The sequence below is a fragment of the Amborella trichopoda genome, chromosome 6, assembly GCF_054954075.1.
Source record: "Amborella trichopoda isolate Santa Cruz 75 chromosome 6, AtrichopodaSantaCruz75HAP2 v2.0, whole genome shotgun sequence".
Classification (NCBI taxonomy): domain Eukaryota; kingdom Viridiplantae; phylum Streptophyta; class Magnoliopsida; order Amborellales; family Amborellaceae; genus Amborella; species Amborella trichopoda.
In genome coordinates, this window is record NC_142341.1 from 37100308 (window position 1) to 37119927 (window position 19620).

General features: G+C 35.6%; 2 protein-coding genes and 2 long non-coding RNA genes across 4 annotated transcripts; 3 read left to right on the top strand and 1 right to left on the bottom strand.

The window, feature by feature from the left end:
- Positions 1–6077: 6077 nt before the first annotated feature.
- On the top strand, positions 6078–8123 carry LOC105420713 (uncharacterized). Its single transcript, XR_966690.3, has 2 exons — positions 6078–6206; positions 7431–8123. It is a non-coding gene; the product is annotated as an uncharacterized LOC105420713 (long non-coding RNA).
- Positions 8124–9049: 926 nt separating this feature from the next.
- LOC110007341 (uncharacterized) lies at positions 9050–11530 on the bottom strand. The gene is made up of 2 exons (XR_002281064.2): positions 10900–11530; positions 9050–9364 (listed from the first exon to the last, which is right to left on the bottom strand). It is a non-coding gene; the product is annotated as an uncharacterized LOC110007341 (long non-coding RNA).
- Positions 11531–12927: 1397 nt separating this feature from the next.
- On the top strand, positions 12928–19402 carry LOC18435116 (ATP-dependent zinc metalloprotease FTSH 8, mitochondrial-like). Its single transcript, XM_088870359.1, has 5 exons — positions 12928–13215; positions 13839–13987; positions 16140–16543; positions 16942–17709; positions 18396–19402. Exons 3-5 carry the CDS (start codon positions 16472–16474, stop codon positions 18756–18758), a joined length of 1203 nt encoding a protein of 400 aa, XP_088726485.1. The 5' UTR covers positions 12928–13215; positions 13839–13987; positions 16140–16471; the 3' UTR covers positions 18759–19402.
- LOC105420714 (ATP-dependent zinc metalloprotease FTSH 8, mitochondrial) lies at positions 18764–19114 on the top strand. The gene has a single exon (XM_011625410.3). It carries the CDS (start codon positions 18764–18766, stop codon positions 19112–19114), a length of 351 nt encoding a protein of 116 aa, XP_011623712.1.
- Positions 19403–19620: the final 218 nt, after the last annotated feature.

Here is a 19620-nt window from a genome sequence, read left to right on the forward strand (position 1 = left end):
ACATCTCTTGATAAAACAAATTTACAGTGGCGAATTCTTACAAAGTAACAAAAAAAAGTTTAAGCACAACTACAATATCTTCCAAAGTTGATCCTGATGAGCACTCAAAATGAAACCGCAGTTATTCTGAAAAAATGTTTACCATAGTTTGATGAGTTTGGCTACTCAGTAAGTGACCATCATAATCCTAAAAATAATCATGATTGAAAGATATCAATATTTTCAAAAAGGATATCTATTAACAGGAATGCATTAACAGTTTCACTTTAAAAAATTCATAATTAAGTATAATCCGAATAATTGAAATACATATAACATTTTAACATCAATGCATAATTCAAAAGATTTTACAAAATACCTATTGACGTCCCAAGTAAGTCACCTATATACCCCATCAGGGTCCTGATGGGTCCACTTAATCCCTATCGGCGTCCCAAATAGGTCCACTTAATCTCTGCAGGTCCACTTATACCTCACCGGTGTACTGGATGAGTCCACTTAATCCCTACCGGCGTACCGGATAGGTCCACTTATACCTCACCAGCGAACCGGATGAGTCCACTTGCATACTTAAAGTATTTCTAAATCTCTTTAAACATTCGAAAGCAGCAATATCATGTACTCAACATATCACTGAAATCATTAATATGAATTTTACTGAAACCATTAATAACAGTCACTTTCAATAACATTTCAAAAATAACCAATCAAATATTTTGGGCTCAAATTTAGAAAGGTAGCAGTTCGTAAAGACAGTCTAGCATAATTGTCAATCTAATATGTATAGAAAAACTCTTATAGAAATTCAAGAATACGGAATTATCACAATTTATAGGATGTCAATTCGTAAATAAACATTTCACAGACAATGCTATAATCAATTGCAAAAAAATCAATTTTCAAATAATAAGGCAGTCATTTGCACATAAAATTTATCATGTCTAATTATTCAAAAACAGTAGAAAGAAATCTCACAATTTTACTAAAAGCAGAAATATCACATTTATTTCTAACAATTTTACAATATCTAAAATTTTCTAACAATAGACAAGAAAAATAAATAAATTTATTTTTCTAAGAATTTACAGCATTTAAAATTTTGAACATATATAAAATATCACAATTTTATTAAAAAAGATTATTTTTCAAAATAATGAGGTCGCTTGCGTATAAAATTTATCGCGCCTAAAATTCATGATAATAAGCAGAAATAATTATTTCATTTCATTTTCATTTTTTTTCTTTTTAAAAAAGAACGGATTATTTTTCAAGATAATGAAGTCACTTACCTAAAATATTTGAGAGGGAACTTCCGATAAAAATTCGGCTAGAGAGAGAAAGAGCGTACTGCGTTTCGACTAGAGAGAGAGAGATCTCAAAATTTTTTAGGGTGGGAGTCCTCACTTCTCCTATTTAAATTCTTACGACACCTTATTATAATCTTTCATTAAGTTACACCTCACACATGAGGTGTAACAGTTAAATTACATCTTAAAAGCTTAAAGCCCACGTCCACCAAAGGACGTGGCAAGAGCAAAAACTTAAACAAGGTAAAAGCTTTTGAAAGTAGTGACGGTCCCTAAGGACCATCATTCTCATAGGGACCATCACTAATTAAAAGTTTTTTTTCTCTTTTTTTTTTGAAATTTTAGGATTATTACATTCTTCCCTCCTTAAAGAAATTTAGTCCTCTAAATTTTTGTACCTGATTACTGAAAAAGATAGGGATAATTTTCTTTGATATCGTCTTCTCGTTCCCAAGTCGACTCTTCTCTTGAATGGTACTGCCATAATATACGGACCAAAGGAATCTCCTTGTTGCGCAACACTTGCACCCCTCTATCCAGTATCAAAATTGGCTGCTCAATGAAGGATAAGTCCTTCCTGATCGGTAAAGGTTCATATTTCAAGATATGGGATGGGTCGGGCTGATATTTTCACAATGATGATACATAGAAGACATTATGGATGTTTGCCAATTCGGGTGGTAAGACAACTCTATAAGCGACATTTCTGATTCTTTCCAAGATTTCAAATTGTCCGATGTAACGTGAGCTCAGATTTCCTTTCTTGCCGAATCTCATAATGCCCTTTATTGGTGAGATTTTTAGGAAAACTCGATCACCTTCCTCAAATTTAAGATCTCTCATTCGGTTATCGGCATAACTCTTTTGTCGACTCTGAGCTATCCTGAGCCTTTCTCAAATTAATATTATCTTATCTGTGGTTACTTGGACAATTTCTGGCCCCAAAAGCTTTCTTTCACCAATTTCGTCCCAACAGATAGGTGACTTGCATTTCCTTCCATACAAGGCTTCAAATGGTGCCATCTGAATACTGGCTTGGAAGCTATTATTATAAGCAAACTCAATCAGGGGTAAATGGTCATCCCAGCTTCCTGTAAAGTCAATGACACAGGCCCTCAGCATATCTTCCAAGGTTTGGATGGTCCTCTCCGATTATCCATCAGTTTGGGGGTGAAAGGCAATGCTAAAGGTGAGTCTCGTCCCCATGGCTGACTGTAGCCTAGCCCAAAGTTTAGAAGTAAATTGAGTATCCCTGTCTGATACAATACTGATCGTAACTCCATGCAACCGCACTATTTCCTTAATGTATAACTGGGCCAGTCGATCCAAAGTGTACGTCGTGCGAATCGGCAGAAAGTGGACAGCTTTGGTCAGCCAGTTCACAATGACCCAAATGTTATCATGTCCTGAATTTGTTCTAGGTAAGTCAGAGACAAAATCCATAGATATGTGCTCCCACTTCCACTCTGGCACGGGTAAAGGCTGCTACAACCCAGCGGGCCTTTGATGCTCAGCTTTTACTTGCTGGCATGTTAGACACTTAGACACAAATAGTGCCACCTCTTTTTTCATATTATTCCACCAAAAGGTTTTCTTCAGGTCTTAATATATCTTAATACTTTCGGGATGTATCGTATAACAAGAGTGATGTGTTTCTTCCAAGATAGCTTTCTTCGCACTCTCATCATTCGGGACACAAATCCGACCTTTGAATCTTAGCACATCTTCACTATATATAGAGAATTCGTCTCTCTTTCCCAGCTTCACCTCTTCTACAATTGTTATAAGCTGAGAGTCTTTCTTATGTGCCGATCGAATCTGTTGGATTAATTGGGGTTCTGCCTTAATGTTGGCAATCGTACTTACCGCACCATTAATGGACGGAGCTGGATGCCAATCCACTATTTCCTCTAACAATCTCATTTCTTAGATCATTAGATGAGCTAAGATTCCCGTAGATTTTCTACTTAGAGCGTCGGCCACAACGTTCACTTTTCTTGAATGATAATGGATTGTACAATCATAATCTTTTAAGAAATCCATCCATCTTATCTGCCGCATATTTAAATCCTTTTGAGAGAAGAGGTATTTCATGCTCTTACGATCCATGTATATTTCGAATTGCTCACCATATAGATAATGCCTCCACATTTTAAAAGCGAATACTATTGCAGCCAACTCCAAGTCATGAATTGGATATTGTCATGCCCCAATAATTTACAATACTGATATTCCTGAGATGTGACGGTCAAAACATATATACATCTCTTGACAGAACAAATTTACAGTGGAAAATTCTTACAAAGTAACAAAAGAAAGTTTAAGCACAACTACAATATCTTCCAAAGTTGATCCTGACGAGCACTCAAAATGAAACCGCAGTTATCCTGAAAACATGTTTACCATAATTTGATGAGTTTGGCTACTCAGTAAGTGATCATTATAATGCTAAAAATAATCATGATTGAAAGATATCAATATTTTCAAAAAGGAGATCTATTAATAAAAATGCATTAGCAGTTTTACTTTCAAAAATGCATAATTAAGTATAATCCGAATAATTGAAATGCATATAACATTTTAACATCAATGCATAATTCAAAAGATTTCACAAAATACGCTATTGGCGTCTCAAGTAGGTCACCTATATACCCCATCAGCGTCCTGATGGGTCCACTTAATCCCTATCGGCGTCCCAGATAGGTCCACTTAATCCCTGCAGGTCCACTTATACCTCATCGGCATACCGGATGAGTCCACTTAATCCTTACCGGCGTACCGGATAGATCCACGTATACCTCACCGGCGAACCAGATGAGTCCACTTGCATACTTAAAGTATTTCTAAATCTCTTTAAACATTCGAAAGCAGCAATATCATGTACTCAACATATCACTGAAATCATTAATATGAACTTCACTGAAACCATTAATAACAGTCACTTTCAATAACATTTCAAAAATAACTACTCAAAAATTTTGGGCTCAACTTTAAAAAGGTAACAGTTCGTAAAGACATTCTAGCATAATTGTCAATCTAATATGTATAGAAAAACTCTTATAGAAATTCAAGAATACAAAATTATCACAATTTATAAGATGTCAATTCGCAAATAAACATTTCACAGACAATGCTATAATCAATTGCAAAAATATCAGTTTTCAAATAATAAGGCAGTCATTTGCACATGAAATTTATCATGTCTAATTATTAAAAAATAGTAGAAAGAAATCTCACAATTTTATTGAAAGCAGAAATATCACATTTATTTCTAATAATTTTACAGTATCTAAAACTTTCTAACAATCGACAAGAAAAATAAATAAATTTATTTTTCTAAGAATTTACAGTATTTAAAATTTCTAACACAGATAAAATATCACAATTTTATTAAAAAAGATTATTTTTCAAAATAATGAAGTCGCTTGCTCATAAAATTTATCACGCTTAAAATTCATGATAATAAGCAGAAATAATTATTTCATTTCATTTTCATTTTTTTTTTTTTTAAAGAACGGAGTATTTTTCAAGATAACGAAGTCACTTACCTAAAATATTTGAGAGGGAGCTTCCAATAAAAATTCGGCTAGAGAGATAAAGAGCTTACTATGTTTCGACTAGAGAGATAAAGATCTCAAAATTTTCTAAGGTGAGAGTCCTCACTTCTACTATTTAAATTCTTACTACACCTTATTATAATCTTTTATTAAGTTACACCTCACACATGAGGTGTAACAGTTAAACTACATCTTAAACACTTAAAGCCCACGTCCACTAAAGGACGTGGCAAGAGCAAAAGCTTAAACAAGGTAAAAGCTTTTGAAAGTAGTGACGGTCCTTAAGGACCATCATTCTCATAGGGACCATCACTTATTAAAAGTTTCTTTTCTCTTTTTTTTTTTAAAAAAAAATTTTAAGATTATTACATAAGCCCATCATCGTACCATAGCATTATATATATATATATATATATATATATATATATATATATATATATATATATATATATATATATATATATATATATATATATATATATATGAGAAATGATCATATAGAACCCTCCCCCACCATGTGTGTAGGACCCCAAAGGATCACCTTTAAATTTGGTACGGATCTCTAAAAAATCAAGTTTCATACCCAGGTGATAACGTTTCTAAGTATTCGTGCCGAATTTAATGGTGATCCTTTGGGGTCCTACACATATAGGTGGGGGAGGATCTTATTGGATCATTGCTATATATATATATATATATGCGAAATGCTAAGGTTAACCCGCTTGCGCACCCCATTGAGCTGCGCCCGACGGTCGTAATCAAAAAATTCAAAATCGATGGCCAAGAAGGCTTAGCCACCCGCTCTCTTTTTTTAATGAGGTGCTGACACATCCGCTAACACGTGATTAATGTTAGCCTCTCTCTCCTATTTTCTCTCTTCACGGACCTCCCTCTCTCTCTCTTCTCGAACCTCTCTCCTTTTCTCTCTCTCTTCACGAACCTCCCTCTCTCTTTCTTCGCAGACCTCCCTCTCTATATGTTCAGCAGTAGCGATGGATGCGATGCAATAGTAGCGATGGATGCGATGGATGCGATGGTAGTGATGCAGCAACTATTGAAGCCCCTAGGCTTGGGCATCGCCTCTCTCTCTTTATCAGCCATTGAAGCCCTCTCAGCCCACACAGAGGGATGAACACCTCTCTCTGTAAGTGCAGCAGCAGCAACACATCCCTCTCTCTCTGTCTATATGTAGCTATTGAAGCCCCTCAGCTTGGACATCTCTCTCTTTTTAGTAACTATTGAAGCCCTTTCGTCCCTCACCATTAGCAACTATTGAAGCCCTCTCACTCGCTCAAAAAATCCCTGACTGGCCTCCCAACCATAGCCCACCCCATCTCTAAAGGTCCTCTCTCTCTCTCTTTGTATTTAACTCAGTCAAATACAATCTATTGTCCACAATTTCCATTGATTTGGGGTTTATTGGGGTTTTTAGACAAAACCATAAGGACCACAGGCATCTCTATATTGGATGAGATACAAATGCATCAGATGCTTTCGCATCTCTGTTTTGGATGAGATAGTTTCTCTTTTGGATCTGTGTTTCCTGTGAACAATAGAGAGGGTGAGTGGTTGCTGTTGTTTTTTGGGGTTGATGTGGGTTTCTGGATTGGTCTTCCTAAGATTGAATGCGAAATCGAAAAATTGGATCATATAGATTAGAGAGAGAAATAGTGAATTCATTGAAGCTGCATGTTATATATTCTGGAATGTGGGTTTTTTGTTTGTTTGCTTGAAACATTTTATCTGATATGATATAAGATTAATTCATTAGATTTGGGAGAGTTTTTTTTGTTGTACTATGATAATTTGGTGAAATGTTGATAATTCCTTATTTACATGTTTAAGACAAAATTAAGTCCATTACACACGAGCAACAGATATTGTTACAGCACACCATGCCACTTATTTAGTGTTAAAACAAATAAAAAAGAATGCCAAATTGGTTTTCTATGCAATTTTGCAAGAACCCAGGTACTCTCACATAAAAATTTTTTTTTCATTGGATAAATTATTTTACTCATTGATTGCTGAGTAAGTTATCTATCATTTGATATATGACAAGATAAATCTCAGGGCAAAAAAAAAAATACTTTGGTTCAAATAGGTACACAGACATAAAACTGAAACAGTTGAGGATTGAACCCCAAAATATGGGATCCTGGACTATGATTTTGTAAAATTTAACCAAATTTGTAGTGTTCTGGTTTGGATACAATGTTCGGGAAGCATTGCCCATAATTTTTCTTATAATAAATAAAACAACTCGAAAGAAGTATTTTATTGCTAGTGTAGGTACAACACAACACACTCCAATCCTAAGAGTGACCCATCTTAGTATTGTTCTTGTACATGCAAGCTTAATTTCGGGGCAAGCTAAATATTTTTGGGAGAATTTAAAACCATCTTACAAAGCGAGTATGGTGGCGCATGTGCTTCCCCATGAGATCCAAAACTCTTCTTGCACATGCATGCTTAACTTTACAATTTCAAAGAAAGAGAGAGGCCTTTTGGTTGATGAATACTGAAAATTACTCATACTAATGTTTAACCACTTTTCATGTTGTAGATTGACTACATTCTAGGCAAGAACCCGTGAAAGATGAGCTATGTTGTGGGTTTCGGAAACCACAACCCAAAACATGTGCACCTTAGAGCAGCTTCAATCCCTAAGAACAAGATCAAGTACTCTTGCAAGAGTGGGTGGAAATGGGGAGGGACACGCCCAAACCTAACCCAACCACACTTGTGGGGGCAATGGTGGCAAGACCCGACAAGCATGATGGTTTCAAAGATGTAAGAGGAAACTACAATTACACTGAGCCCACTCTCGCTGGCAATGCTGCTTTGGTTGCTCTCTCCGGTGAGTCACATTCCATCGACAAGAATATCATCTTCTCTACGGTGCCACCCATGTTCCCTTCTCCCCTGCCACCTCTAACTCCTTGGAAACCTTGAGACAGAGACAGAGAGAGATATAGAGGAAGAGAGCCACCACCATCCTTTTTAGGATGGCGGTGCTTACTTGTTCTTAAGCTAGAAAGAGAGGGGGGCTAGAGAATGAGGAGAGGTTACATGGGGTCTTTGATGTTGGGGGTTTATTTGTTCTTAATCTATATTGTGTTCATAGTTTGTAGGTACAATATTCTTGATTGTTTCTCACTTTCTTTGTGCTTTTTGTGACATATAAAGTGATACTATGTATTTGCTACTACTTTTTGACTCCCCAAAGAGGGATACTAATGATAAAAGAATTATGAAATTTGTGCTCCTCTTTTTGTGCATTTGGTTTCAACATTTGCAAACTCTTTTTAAGTCATGGGACTCTCATTTGAGCAAGAATTCTATAAAGATCCAAAAAGGATGCTTAAACTAGAAGATATTAGACTTGATTTGATTTGTAAGCCATTCCAAAGCAAAGCATTTGAAGTCTTTCGTCACCTTCATTCTTATGAGAAACTTGTGATCTTGTGCAGTTTAGGCCACTTCAAAAACTACCCAAAACATATTTTGTGGTTGTTTTACTATTGCCAGTAGGGCCTGCTTGAGATGCACAAGTGCACTATACATTGGGTAGAAAATCTACTTGGGAGTATTTCTTTAATCTAAAATTTTAGGATCCGATACAGAATCACTAGAATGTTCTCAACAAAGAAAACTAGACATTATAAGCACTTAGATTTCACTGTCCAAATACGGGTTGATTTCCATTCGATCTTAGGACAGCATATTTTTAAGCACTTAACAAAATGCTTGTGAATCCTTTTTTTTTCTAATGAGGATGGTAGTCTAATCAAAAGGAGGATCCAAGCATCCCACCTTTGAGGGATATTTGGGTGATCTCAATGAAATGAGCATGGAAATTTGCTAAAAAATGAATCTAAAACTCCTTGCTCATTTTAGCCAGAGAAATTCATGTAGCTTGGGCTTATAGTTTAGCAGCCAAGGGCAAGAAAAAGTTTATATAAAGTGCCAACCTTATATTGTAGAAGTACGGTGCGCTTGAAAAATCTATCTGAAAGGTTGTTCAGATATCAAAACCCTATAGTTAATCATCTTGACCTTGACATTGTATACAAGACTCACAATTAGTGAGACGGGCTCAAGTGATAATATATAGCATCTAATAACAATTTGAAATACATTCTACTCATCTAAAAACCTTTCAAGAAACAGGTTGACAAATTATTGCCATAGTGATAATATATTGCATTTTATAACTATAATATTATATGCAATTCATCAACTACCAACCAAATGGGGTAGTCCATTCAATAACAAAATTATTTATATAAAGTTCAGTAGTCCTGCCCATTGTCAAATAATGGTTCGTTCCTTGTACCCAATCACCTTACATGTCACCTAACAACCCCAAATGAAGTGAATGGCATAAAACCTACATCAATAATGCCAATAGTTTAACAACAAACTTTTCAAAAAAAACAAAAAACAGCAACATAGCCCCTCCTTTGAAGTTGTTCCATATGAATTTTTCCTCTCTACCTGAGATATAAAATACATTTTGATGAGTGACAATAATGTTCCAAATGAAATTACAAATATGAACTAACACGCAAATACCAATGTTTCAAAGTGAACTTGCAAACATGGCTTCTAAACAATTACTTCTTACCATCAACTCACATCTGCTGCCTTCTTATGGGTCCGAAGCTTATTACGTGTTTTGTCCTTAGCGTTGTAAGAAGAAGATAAAATTGTAACAAATAGATACTATATACTTGTAATATAAACTCAATGCAACATGGGCGAAAAAATCCAATGGCCAAAAACAAAACTGCAACAAAAAAGTAAAAAGGGAAAGAAAATGGGAGAGAGACAATTGAAAAAATAAATAAATGTTTGCAACAGATGTATTCTAATTTCCAAGAGTAAGTGATTCATTATATGGTGCATCAGATGCCACATGAAGATATTGAACAGAAATAAGAAACTCAATTTATTTCAATTTTAATAATACCAATCACGCATTCATCAAGCCACAAGTAAAATGTTAAAATTTTGTCGTGTGCACTAGCAGCATGCATTCATCAGGCCGCAAGTAACATTTTCCGCAATTGTAGTTCGATACAAATTTAAACATCAGCCATCACGTCCTGAAAAAGGAGTACTGATGGTAATTACAAATATTATACAAGTATCCTGATACTCATTCGCCTTCAATGGAATCCATTTTTTTTTCCATTGTTACTATGAAAGAACTGGTAAGCCATTAAACAGTCTTGCCCTGTGTTCCCAAACAAGCACATTTCTAACAAAATTCAGCCAATATTTTATGCCACATTCATGTAATATTCATTTAGGGGATAAGGTAGCTATGGACGGGGAAGAGCATATACAAAGACACATATATTCATAGATATTTGCATCTACAAGATATCTTTATTGGGTAACTTTTACCTCACCATGCAATGTAAGATTACCATTATCACCAATTACATTTTACAAAACTAGAAGTGCATGAACATCCATTCACCACAATGGAGTCAAGAACCCATGATGCTCTCAATTTTTAATACCCGTAAAGATATATGAGAAAAAAGAAGAAGAAAGGTATATGGAAGTAAGGAAGCCAGGAGACTTGTTCAATGGAAAACCTCAGCCAAACAACTCGAGTCATCTGATTTCAACTAGCCACACCAGAGCTTGTTCTCAATCAATTTTTTTCACATAATTGATCTTAGAACAGTTCTATAGAACCAATTTGGCATTCTTTGTTTTAATACTAAATGAGTAAGTGGCAAGGTGTGCTGTAACAATATCTGCTGCTTGTATGTACTGGACCTAATTTTGTCTTCAACATGTAAATAAGGAATTATCAACATTTCACCAAATTGTTATACCACACCAAATTATCAAAACAGAAATGCAAAAGCATTTGACGCATTTGTATCTCATCCAATATAGAGATGCATGTGGTCCTCATGATTTTGTCTAAAAACCCCAATAAACCCCAAATCGATGGAAATTGTAGACAACATATTGTATTTGACTAAGTCAAATAGAGAGAGAGAGAGTACCTTTAGAGATGAAGTGGGCTACAGTTGGATGGCTGGCCGGCCAGGGTTTTTCTACAAAAAGAGAGAGATGCCCAAGCTCAAGGGCTTCAATGGCTGCATATAGACAGAGAGAGAGGGATGCACTACTGCTACAACAGCTAGAGAGAGAGAGGTGTCCATCCCTCTGTGTGGGCTGAGAGGGCTTCAATAGCGATAAAGAGAGAGAAACAATGCCCAAGCCGAGGGGCTTTAATTGTTGTTGTATTGCTGCCATTACGTCCATTGCTATTGTTGAACATAGAAAAAGGACCTACTGCTAAATATAGAGAGAGGGAGGTCCACGAAGAGAGAGAGGGAGGTCCGCAAAGAGAGAGAGAATAGGAGAGAGGGCCGCGAAGAGAGAGAGAACCGCGAAGAGAGAGAGAATATGAGAGAGGGCCGCGAAGAGAGAGAAGGAAGTCCGTGAAGAGAGAGGGAATAGGAGAGAGGTTAACATTAATCATGTGTCAGAGCATGTGCCAGTTTCCCATTAAAAAAAGAGAGCAGGTGGCTAAGCCATCCTGACCATCGATTTTAGAATTTTTTGATCTCTCGCAAGTACCGCCTCTCTCCTCCTCAAATCTCACCTAAAATCTCTTATACGCTCACTCCTAAAATCTCTCATTCTCTCTCTTATGTTTTTTCTTTCATTCTCAAATTATGATCTGGATTCTGGAAACAATCTCTCTCTCCAATTAAAATAAAGAAATAATGTGGAGATAATCTCTCATTCTCTCTCTTGGGCGTTCTTTTTCATTCTCAAAGTAAGATATGGATTCCGAAAACAGTCACTCTAATTAAGATAAAGATCTCTCACTCCTAAAATCTCTCATTCTCTCTCTTATGTATTTTCTTTCATTCTCAAATTAAGATATGGATTCCAAAAATAATCTCTCTCTCTAATTAAGATAAAGAAACAATGTGGAGATAATATCTCATTCTCGCTCTTGTGCGTTCTCTTTCATTCTCAAATTAAGATATGGTTCCGGAATTAATCTATCTCTCCAATTAAGATAAAGAAACAATGTAGAGATATTGAAAAAATGTTGATATCTCTCTTATACGTTCTCATACTCTCTCACTTAGGAATGGATGGGATAAAAAAAGTTCTCTCTATATACCCTTATAATAAAGTTCCTCTACTATCTTTTTATCATTTTTATGAACTAAATCCTACTAAAATTTTGGTTCTCTAAAATCTTGTATTAAAATATTCTTTCTTTTTCTACCGTCATCTCTCCTAAAATATCTCGTCCTCTTTCCTCAAAGTATCTCCTAAAATCTCTCTTTCTATCACTTTCACGTACTCTCTATCTCCTTAAAATCTCTCTTGTACATACTCTCTCCTCAAAATCTCTATTAAAATCCCTTATTATCTCTCTCTTGTGCGAATTATCTCTCATTGTCAAATTAAGATATAGAAAGTATCTCTCTAATGAAGATAATAAAATAATGTGGAGATATGAAAAAATGTAGAAATGTCTCTTTTATGCCTACTCATATTTTCTCTCTCTAATTTAGTTATCTTAAAAGAAGTGCTATTCTTTCTCTCTCTTCCCCTAAAATTAAGAATTTATCCTATAATCTCTCTAGAATTAAGCCCCGTCTTATTTTTGTATAAATATAGATATAGATATTGTCTCAAATATTTTAGAAGGTGTGCACGCCACTTTTAAAGAAAAAGGTAAGACGCCACCTTCTCAGGAATAAAAGCACGCCCCATTACTTTTAAGCATTATTTATTTCAAATTTAAATTAGTTAAGATTAACAAGGGAAATTTAATGAGATTTGATTTTCTTTATTTTAGAAAACATCTAAATAATATTTATTTATCTAAATAATATTTAGTTTGATTTCAATAGATATTTAGATAAGGTTTAAATTTAATTATATTTATATTTTAAATAGGAGTAGACTGAGGAGCAGGATGAGGTTCCTATTCAAACTTGAAGATAAATATCTATTGGATTTCCTTCTATAAAAGGATGATATTTCTTTCTCCAAGGATTAGATCATCTCTCTCACGCTACTTTCTGTTTCCTCTTTTCCCCACACACAAAAAAAAGAAAGGGACCATATCTCTCTCACGCCCCTTTTTCTCTCTCTTACTTTTTTTAGGCCTTACGCCACCTTCTCTCTGGTCTAGAGAGTCACGTATTCGCTCTCTCCTTCTCTCTTGTTAGAGAGATCAACTGAATTCAACCATTATTTCTATTTGTGATTCAGCCTTAATTTCTTTGTGTGCACTTGATCAAGAAATTGAGTGTGGGGTATATCAAGTTCCGGTAGCATATCTAGTAAGATTTCCCATTAGTTTTTATTTATTTTTAGATTTTTTTGTTTTTTTGTAAATCATCGTGAGCCTATTTTCAGCTAAATATCAACCCAAAGTTTTTCTGCCAATGTTTCTATACTTTTATCTTTACTAAAGTATAGTTACAAAATATGCATTATAATGGGTTTTACATGTGTGCTTTTATGTTTGTATGTATTATACCTGCTTGTGTGCATGCATGTGCACACCAGGCACCTTTGAACCTAATGGGCTTGGTGATCGAGCTTGGCTTATATGTTGCAACCATAATAAGGCCCATGTACCCTTATTATATAAAAAAATGATGGTTATTTGAGCTTCATATCTTGGTCCAAAGCTTGCCTATAAAATTAATAAGGAAATTTTGGTTTTAAACGATTTTTTCGACTTGGAAGTTTCTTATAGTGTTAGTTTGAATAGTGATCTGCTGACTTATCATGTACTTTAGTTGTTATTTGGTGGTGTTTTCTACTTATATAACCTTGATTTGTTCAATTGTTTTTGGATGTATTTCTTGTGCATATTATGTATATGTTTACTATGGAATTTTTTTTTTTTTTTTTGTTAACTAAGAGTCACCTTCTCATTTTCTCCCTTGTTCAACAGAGGATTCAAATACTAACGACCAGGGGAATTTTCAAGAGAATTTCATGAAGAAGTTACATATTTATTTGACGGCTTTTTCAGTTATTGCATAGACGCTTTTTGCATTGGTTCTTTCATATTTTGTATTTGGGGCCTTTGACCAGAAACAGGTCAGCATCAAATTCTTCTTCTCTTTTTTTTCTGTTGTAGTAGAATATGGTCAAATATCTGAAACCTTGACAAGATGTGGGTGATTAACCTCTTTGAGAATTCAGGTAAAAATAGCCCTTAAGGCGTTAAATATGTTTGGCCCCTGTTCATTTTTTCTAATATCTTTATTTTTTCTTGTACACAAGTGGGTGGTTATCTTGAGTGAAACATTTAATGCTATCATGGTGAAAAGTTTTCATTCATGAGCAATTGTATCTCATATTAATGTGCTGGTTCAGCTAGTTAAGCAAACTAGCCAAGCTGGTTCTTTTAGGCCATTTAGGGCCTATATCAATGGCTTCCACACGGAACAGCAAAAAAAAGTTAAAGATTAAAAAGGAAAAACATGGGAGAAATACAGAGTTCCTGGATTAAATGGTGTTGGCAAGTACTTGATTATTCCAGTCCAGCCAGTTTTGTTTGCTTGATTGCCTTGTTTATGCTAATCATTGGTTGTTCTAAACTTCAAACCCTGTTTGTTTACACTGGATTGGATCAGCACTTTGGGTTTTATGTCCAACAATCATCCATGGATGAACTAAAATTGTTTATTTTAAAATCAGGAAACTGTATTGTGGTTTTTCTTTTAGTACATTTGGCAAGTATTCATTGGTTTTTGTCAATGAACACTGTGAGTTCATTAAATCATATGGATATAGGCCATTTATTATTGTAAAATTGAGATTCCCTTCTTCAAGGAAGCAGGTTTTATGAATATTCCTTGACAGAATAGTGGAATTGGGATTTTGAATTGGAATCACCACCTAGGGTGGGAGATTCCAGTAACTATGGCAGATACAATGTTTGTGGAATCTTGAATAAATTAGGTTCCTGTAAATTAAAAGATCTTATCATTTTCTAGCCATCTCTTAAATAGATTTTACTGGTGCAAGCACTCTAGTCCTTATTTAGCAAATAAGGACCACCCACGTTCAAATCCTACTGAAAAAATTATGTTCTGGATGTTGAAGTATTGTGCACCATGGCGGAAACATCAGCCATAGATCAGGTGACTTGCAATTTCTCCTATGTTAAAATTGAAGCTTGTTTGATAGCTTTGACTAAGGTCCACATTAGCTCTTCCGGTCCGTTGGGCATTCTTGGTGGTTGATTTGCTGGTCCCTTCAATAAAATCTTCTTCAATAGATTCCTTATTTATCATCATGTTTTAAGCTGCTGCTGGAACATTCTAAAACTTCTGGAATGAAAATTGGGATGGACTGCTATGCAGCCCAAAAACAAATGAAAGACAATGCTATATCAATGAAATGATAAAAAAACAGCTAATTTATTGTTTACATAGAGGGTGCATAAATAAGAATGTTGATACCAGATGCCAGATCTAAGAAATTGTTGCCGGTTAATTTCATGAAGGTAGTGTTGAAATGGGAGTCGCATCCTTAATAAGAACCTAGCTTCTGATACTGTTGTTGTCTTGTACTTGATCTGTAGAGCTGAGCATTTATAACTAAACTCAGTGATTGAAATGGAAACTGACACTACTTCTGACCTTCAAACTTTGATCCTTTGGTTACTTTTGAAACAATTGGTTGATCTCTCTCTCTCTCTCTCTCTCTCTCTCTGTGCTTGTGAGTGTGCATGTGCATGTGTGGCCAGTGAAAATCCCCCTGGTAGCCATTTGGGAACCTTGCTAATAATGGTTGAAATTTATGCGCATCCTAGGAAGTCATCCGTCCTTGTATGAATGTGCCCACTAATGGCCATACTTCATTTCTAATGAAATCACTTAAACATTGTGCTATGCTTCCTCCATCCTTTATGGCCTGTTTCCTTTTTATGCTACTAATGGAATGTGTTCGAATACGTAGAGTATTATTGGAAGATTAAGGATGTTGTTGTGAAAGTGAGACGTCTTCATAGTTGAATGTGCATGTTTATCTTATTAGATATTGCTCTTATAGCTATATATGATTTTTATTCGGCTCTATTTAAGTTCTTCTTTGAGCCATAAATGAAGGACTGTATTTTAATGCTCGAAGAATTATGTGGATTTTATACTGTATTAGTGTACACTTCTTTTAAAGTCCTAAATTCATAGGTTAGTAAATCATCTTTATAATTTCTAATATGACTTGGTCTGTCACTTGATAGATTAGTTTCTAGGAATTCAAAAACAAGCTTCTCGAGCCCGGATTAGTGGATCACATTGATGTATCCAATAAAGAAGTGGCAAAAGCATACGTACGGAATTCCCCAAGTAGGGAAAATCTAACCGGGGACGATGATGTCCAAGGACCTGTAACAAATGCCCCTCCCAAAGCAAATACAAGCCAATATAAGTACCATTTCAACATCGGAAATATTCGACAAAAAGCTGGAGGATGCCAGAAAGCACTGGGAGTAGATCCTCACGACTATGTTCCTGTAACATATATGAATAAATTTGTTTGGTACGAAGATTTCTCTTGTACAGTAGTCAAAGGATGCAAGATGGATTTGGCTTTTGCGGTATTGGAGGTGCTGTGAAAAAACTAGATAATAATCCTGAGAACAAGGTGGGATTTTTATAATCTTTGTTTCTCTGTTATGCCTTTAATTGAATCTTTTACTTCAGGCATGTCTCAAGGAATTGGATTGTTTCTCCATAATGAATGTCCAAAGACTCTTCTACTTTAATAGGGGTTGAAAGGACTTTCAAGTTAGAATTTTTTGTCAGTATTTTTGCTTAGTTTCTTTATATGGTTACCTGCTGTATTGCTCTTTATTTTCATCTTTTACAGTGTTCTGTTATCTAAACTTTCTTTTAGTTTTTGCTTAGTTTTTTTTATCTGGTCACCTGTTGTATTGTTCTTTATTTTCATCTTTTACAGTGTTCTGTTATCTAAACTTTGCTTTAGTAAATTCAACGTGTGAAGCATTTTGACTGTTTGACTTTCATTTTCTGTTATAATAGGTATTCTTTAAGGATGTTGCTGGTTGTGATGAAGCAATGCAGAAGATTATGGAGTTCGCGCATTTTCTGAAGAATCCAAAGAAATATGAGGAAATAGGGGCTAAAATTCCAAAAGGTGCCCTTTTTGTGGGACCTCCTGGTGCTGGTAAGACTCTTCTTGCAAAAGCTACTGCTGGTGAATCGCGTGTGCCATTTCTATCAATTTCTGGTTCAGAATTTGTGGAAATGTTTGTTGGTGTTGGAGCTTCAAGAGTGAGGAAATTATTTCAAGAGGCTAGGAAATGTGAACCTAGCATTATATTTATTGATGAAATTGATTCTATTGGTGGAGCAAGAGGACATGGGAAATTCACTGATGGAAATAGTGAACATGAAACCACTCTCAATCAGTTACTTGTGGAAATGGATGGGTTTGGTACAACTTCAGGAGTAATTGTACTTGCAGCCATTAACAGGCCAGATATTCTAGACAAGGCTCTTTTGAGGCCAAGTCGGTTTGATCGACAAATTGAAATAGACAAACCTGATATCAAAGGTCGTGACCAGATCTTTCAAATCTATCTAAAGAAAATAAAGCTTGATAGCAGTCCAACATATTTCTCTCAGAGATTGGCAGCTCTTACTCCTGGATTTGCTGGAGCTGGCATAGCAAAAGTTTGTAATGAAGCGGCAGTGATAGCTATCACAAATGATAGGACGTATGTCACCATGGAACATTTTGAAGCTGCTATAGATTGGATCATTGGTGGTCTAGAAAAGAAAAATAAGGTCGACATGTTTCTTCTTTTTCGTTCTTTCATGCTATATTTATGTGTTTCTGTGGCTGAGTGGATATGTGTTTCTATCTTATTTCATTTTATGCCATGTCCCAATTCATTTGACATTCTATTGTTTAAAATGGTTTGTATTGCTGCCTAATATCATTTCATTGTTTTTCGGTCTCTTCTGAGCTGAGTTACCTGCGTAAATAGAGTTTGTTATTTCCCCTCACATTTGAGGTGTTGGTTTTTAAAAAAGATGCATTGTCCAGTTTGATCTTTAAAATTTCTTAAGAAATATTTAAAGCAAGACTTCTTCTCTTATTTTGCTTGTTAAAAACAGAAGATTGGCCTTGCAGTAGTTGACATCATGCTAGATGTTTTATGAAGTAACAATGAGTAGCCCTACAGTAGTTAAGGTTATGATACATGTTCTTCAAGCTACTACAAATTGGTGTTCATTATTAATTTGAGTCAGAGGGGACAACTATAGTCTTCTTTCTCTTTCATTTTGCCCTTCTGCAAAAGCAATCTTTTCACCAGATAAGGATTTTTTCTTCAATATTTTTATTTGCTTCTAAAATAATCAAGAATTAGGATGGCTATTTGTCTAGTTTCATGTGTCAAGTTGAGCTTTGAAGTTCTTTCCCTTTTGCATGCCGTTCTGATAATGTATCTATGCATCTCTCCATGCAGGTAATGAGAAAGTTGGAATGCCGGACTGTTGCATATCATGAAGCTGGCCACGGAGTTGCAGGATGGTTCTTGGAGTATGCAGAGCCTTTGCTTAAAGTCACAATTGCGCCACGAGGCACTGCAGCCCTGGGCTTTGCACAGTATATACCCAATGAAAACCTCCTTATGACCAAGGAGCAGCTCTTCGATATAACATGCATGACCCTTGGTGGCCGTGCTTCTGAACTCTCTCTCCACCCCGCTGACTTAGCTCTGCTTTATGGGAAAGAAAATATAATCATAATCGGTTCCCTGATTTATTACATGTACATATTCTGTTGGGGAAGATCTCGACTGGGGCTCAGGATGACTTGGAGAAGGTGACAAAGATGACATATGCCCAAGTCGCAGTTTATGGTTTCAGTGAGAAGGTGGGGCTCCTCTCCTTCCCCCAAAAGGACGAGGGGTATGAGAGAACCCAGCCTTATAGCAATAGGACTGAGGAGATCATAGACAAAGAAGTGAGAGATTGGGTGACCAAAGCATACGACCGAACATTGGAACTCATTGAGGAAAAACGAGAGCAAGTAGTGAAGATCGCAGAGCTATTACTCGAAAGAGAGGTTTTGCACAAACATGACTTACTGAAAGTGCTTGGTGAACGCCCCTTCAAGTCAAGCGAACCAACCAACTATGACCCTTTTACAAAGGGATTTCAGGAGGAGCAGCAACCAGGATGATACGACATCGGTGTCGTCATCCCAATATACAAACTCTAAATGATGATATCTATGTGTTAGTCTCTCCCCAAATATAGCTGAAATTGTACAGATTTTTTCATTTCATAGAATTGTGGTTCCGATTTCATATTGTAGTGACTTCATTCCATAGAATTGTGGTTCTGATTCCGATTTCACATTGTAGTGACAGGTAACTGTATCTCTTTGTGTGGATCCGGGAGTCTCAAGAGGCTTGAATGAATCATTTTTTTGTTTCTTTTTCCTTTTAAGAGACAATTGCCTTCTTCCAATGTTTTCCTTGATGTACGTTGGATGAATGTGGCTATCAAAAGTTTTATTAGTGCTTGTAATGAAACATTTGATATAATTGAACAAGAATTCAGTGGGGATGTGGTCTCTTGTGGACAATACTAAGCAAATAACAATTGCAGATACCGAATTATGCTTGACGGTATATGCTAGTCGGTTGCGAAAAACCTATGTTACCTTGGCATAGAAATCTATTC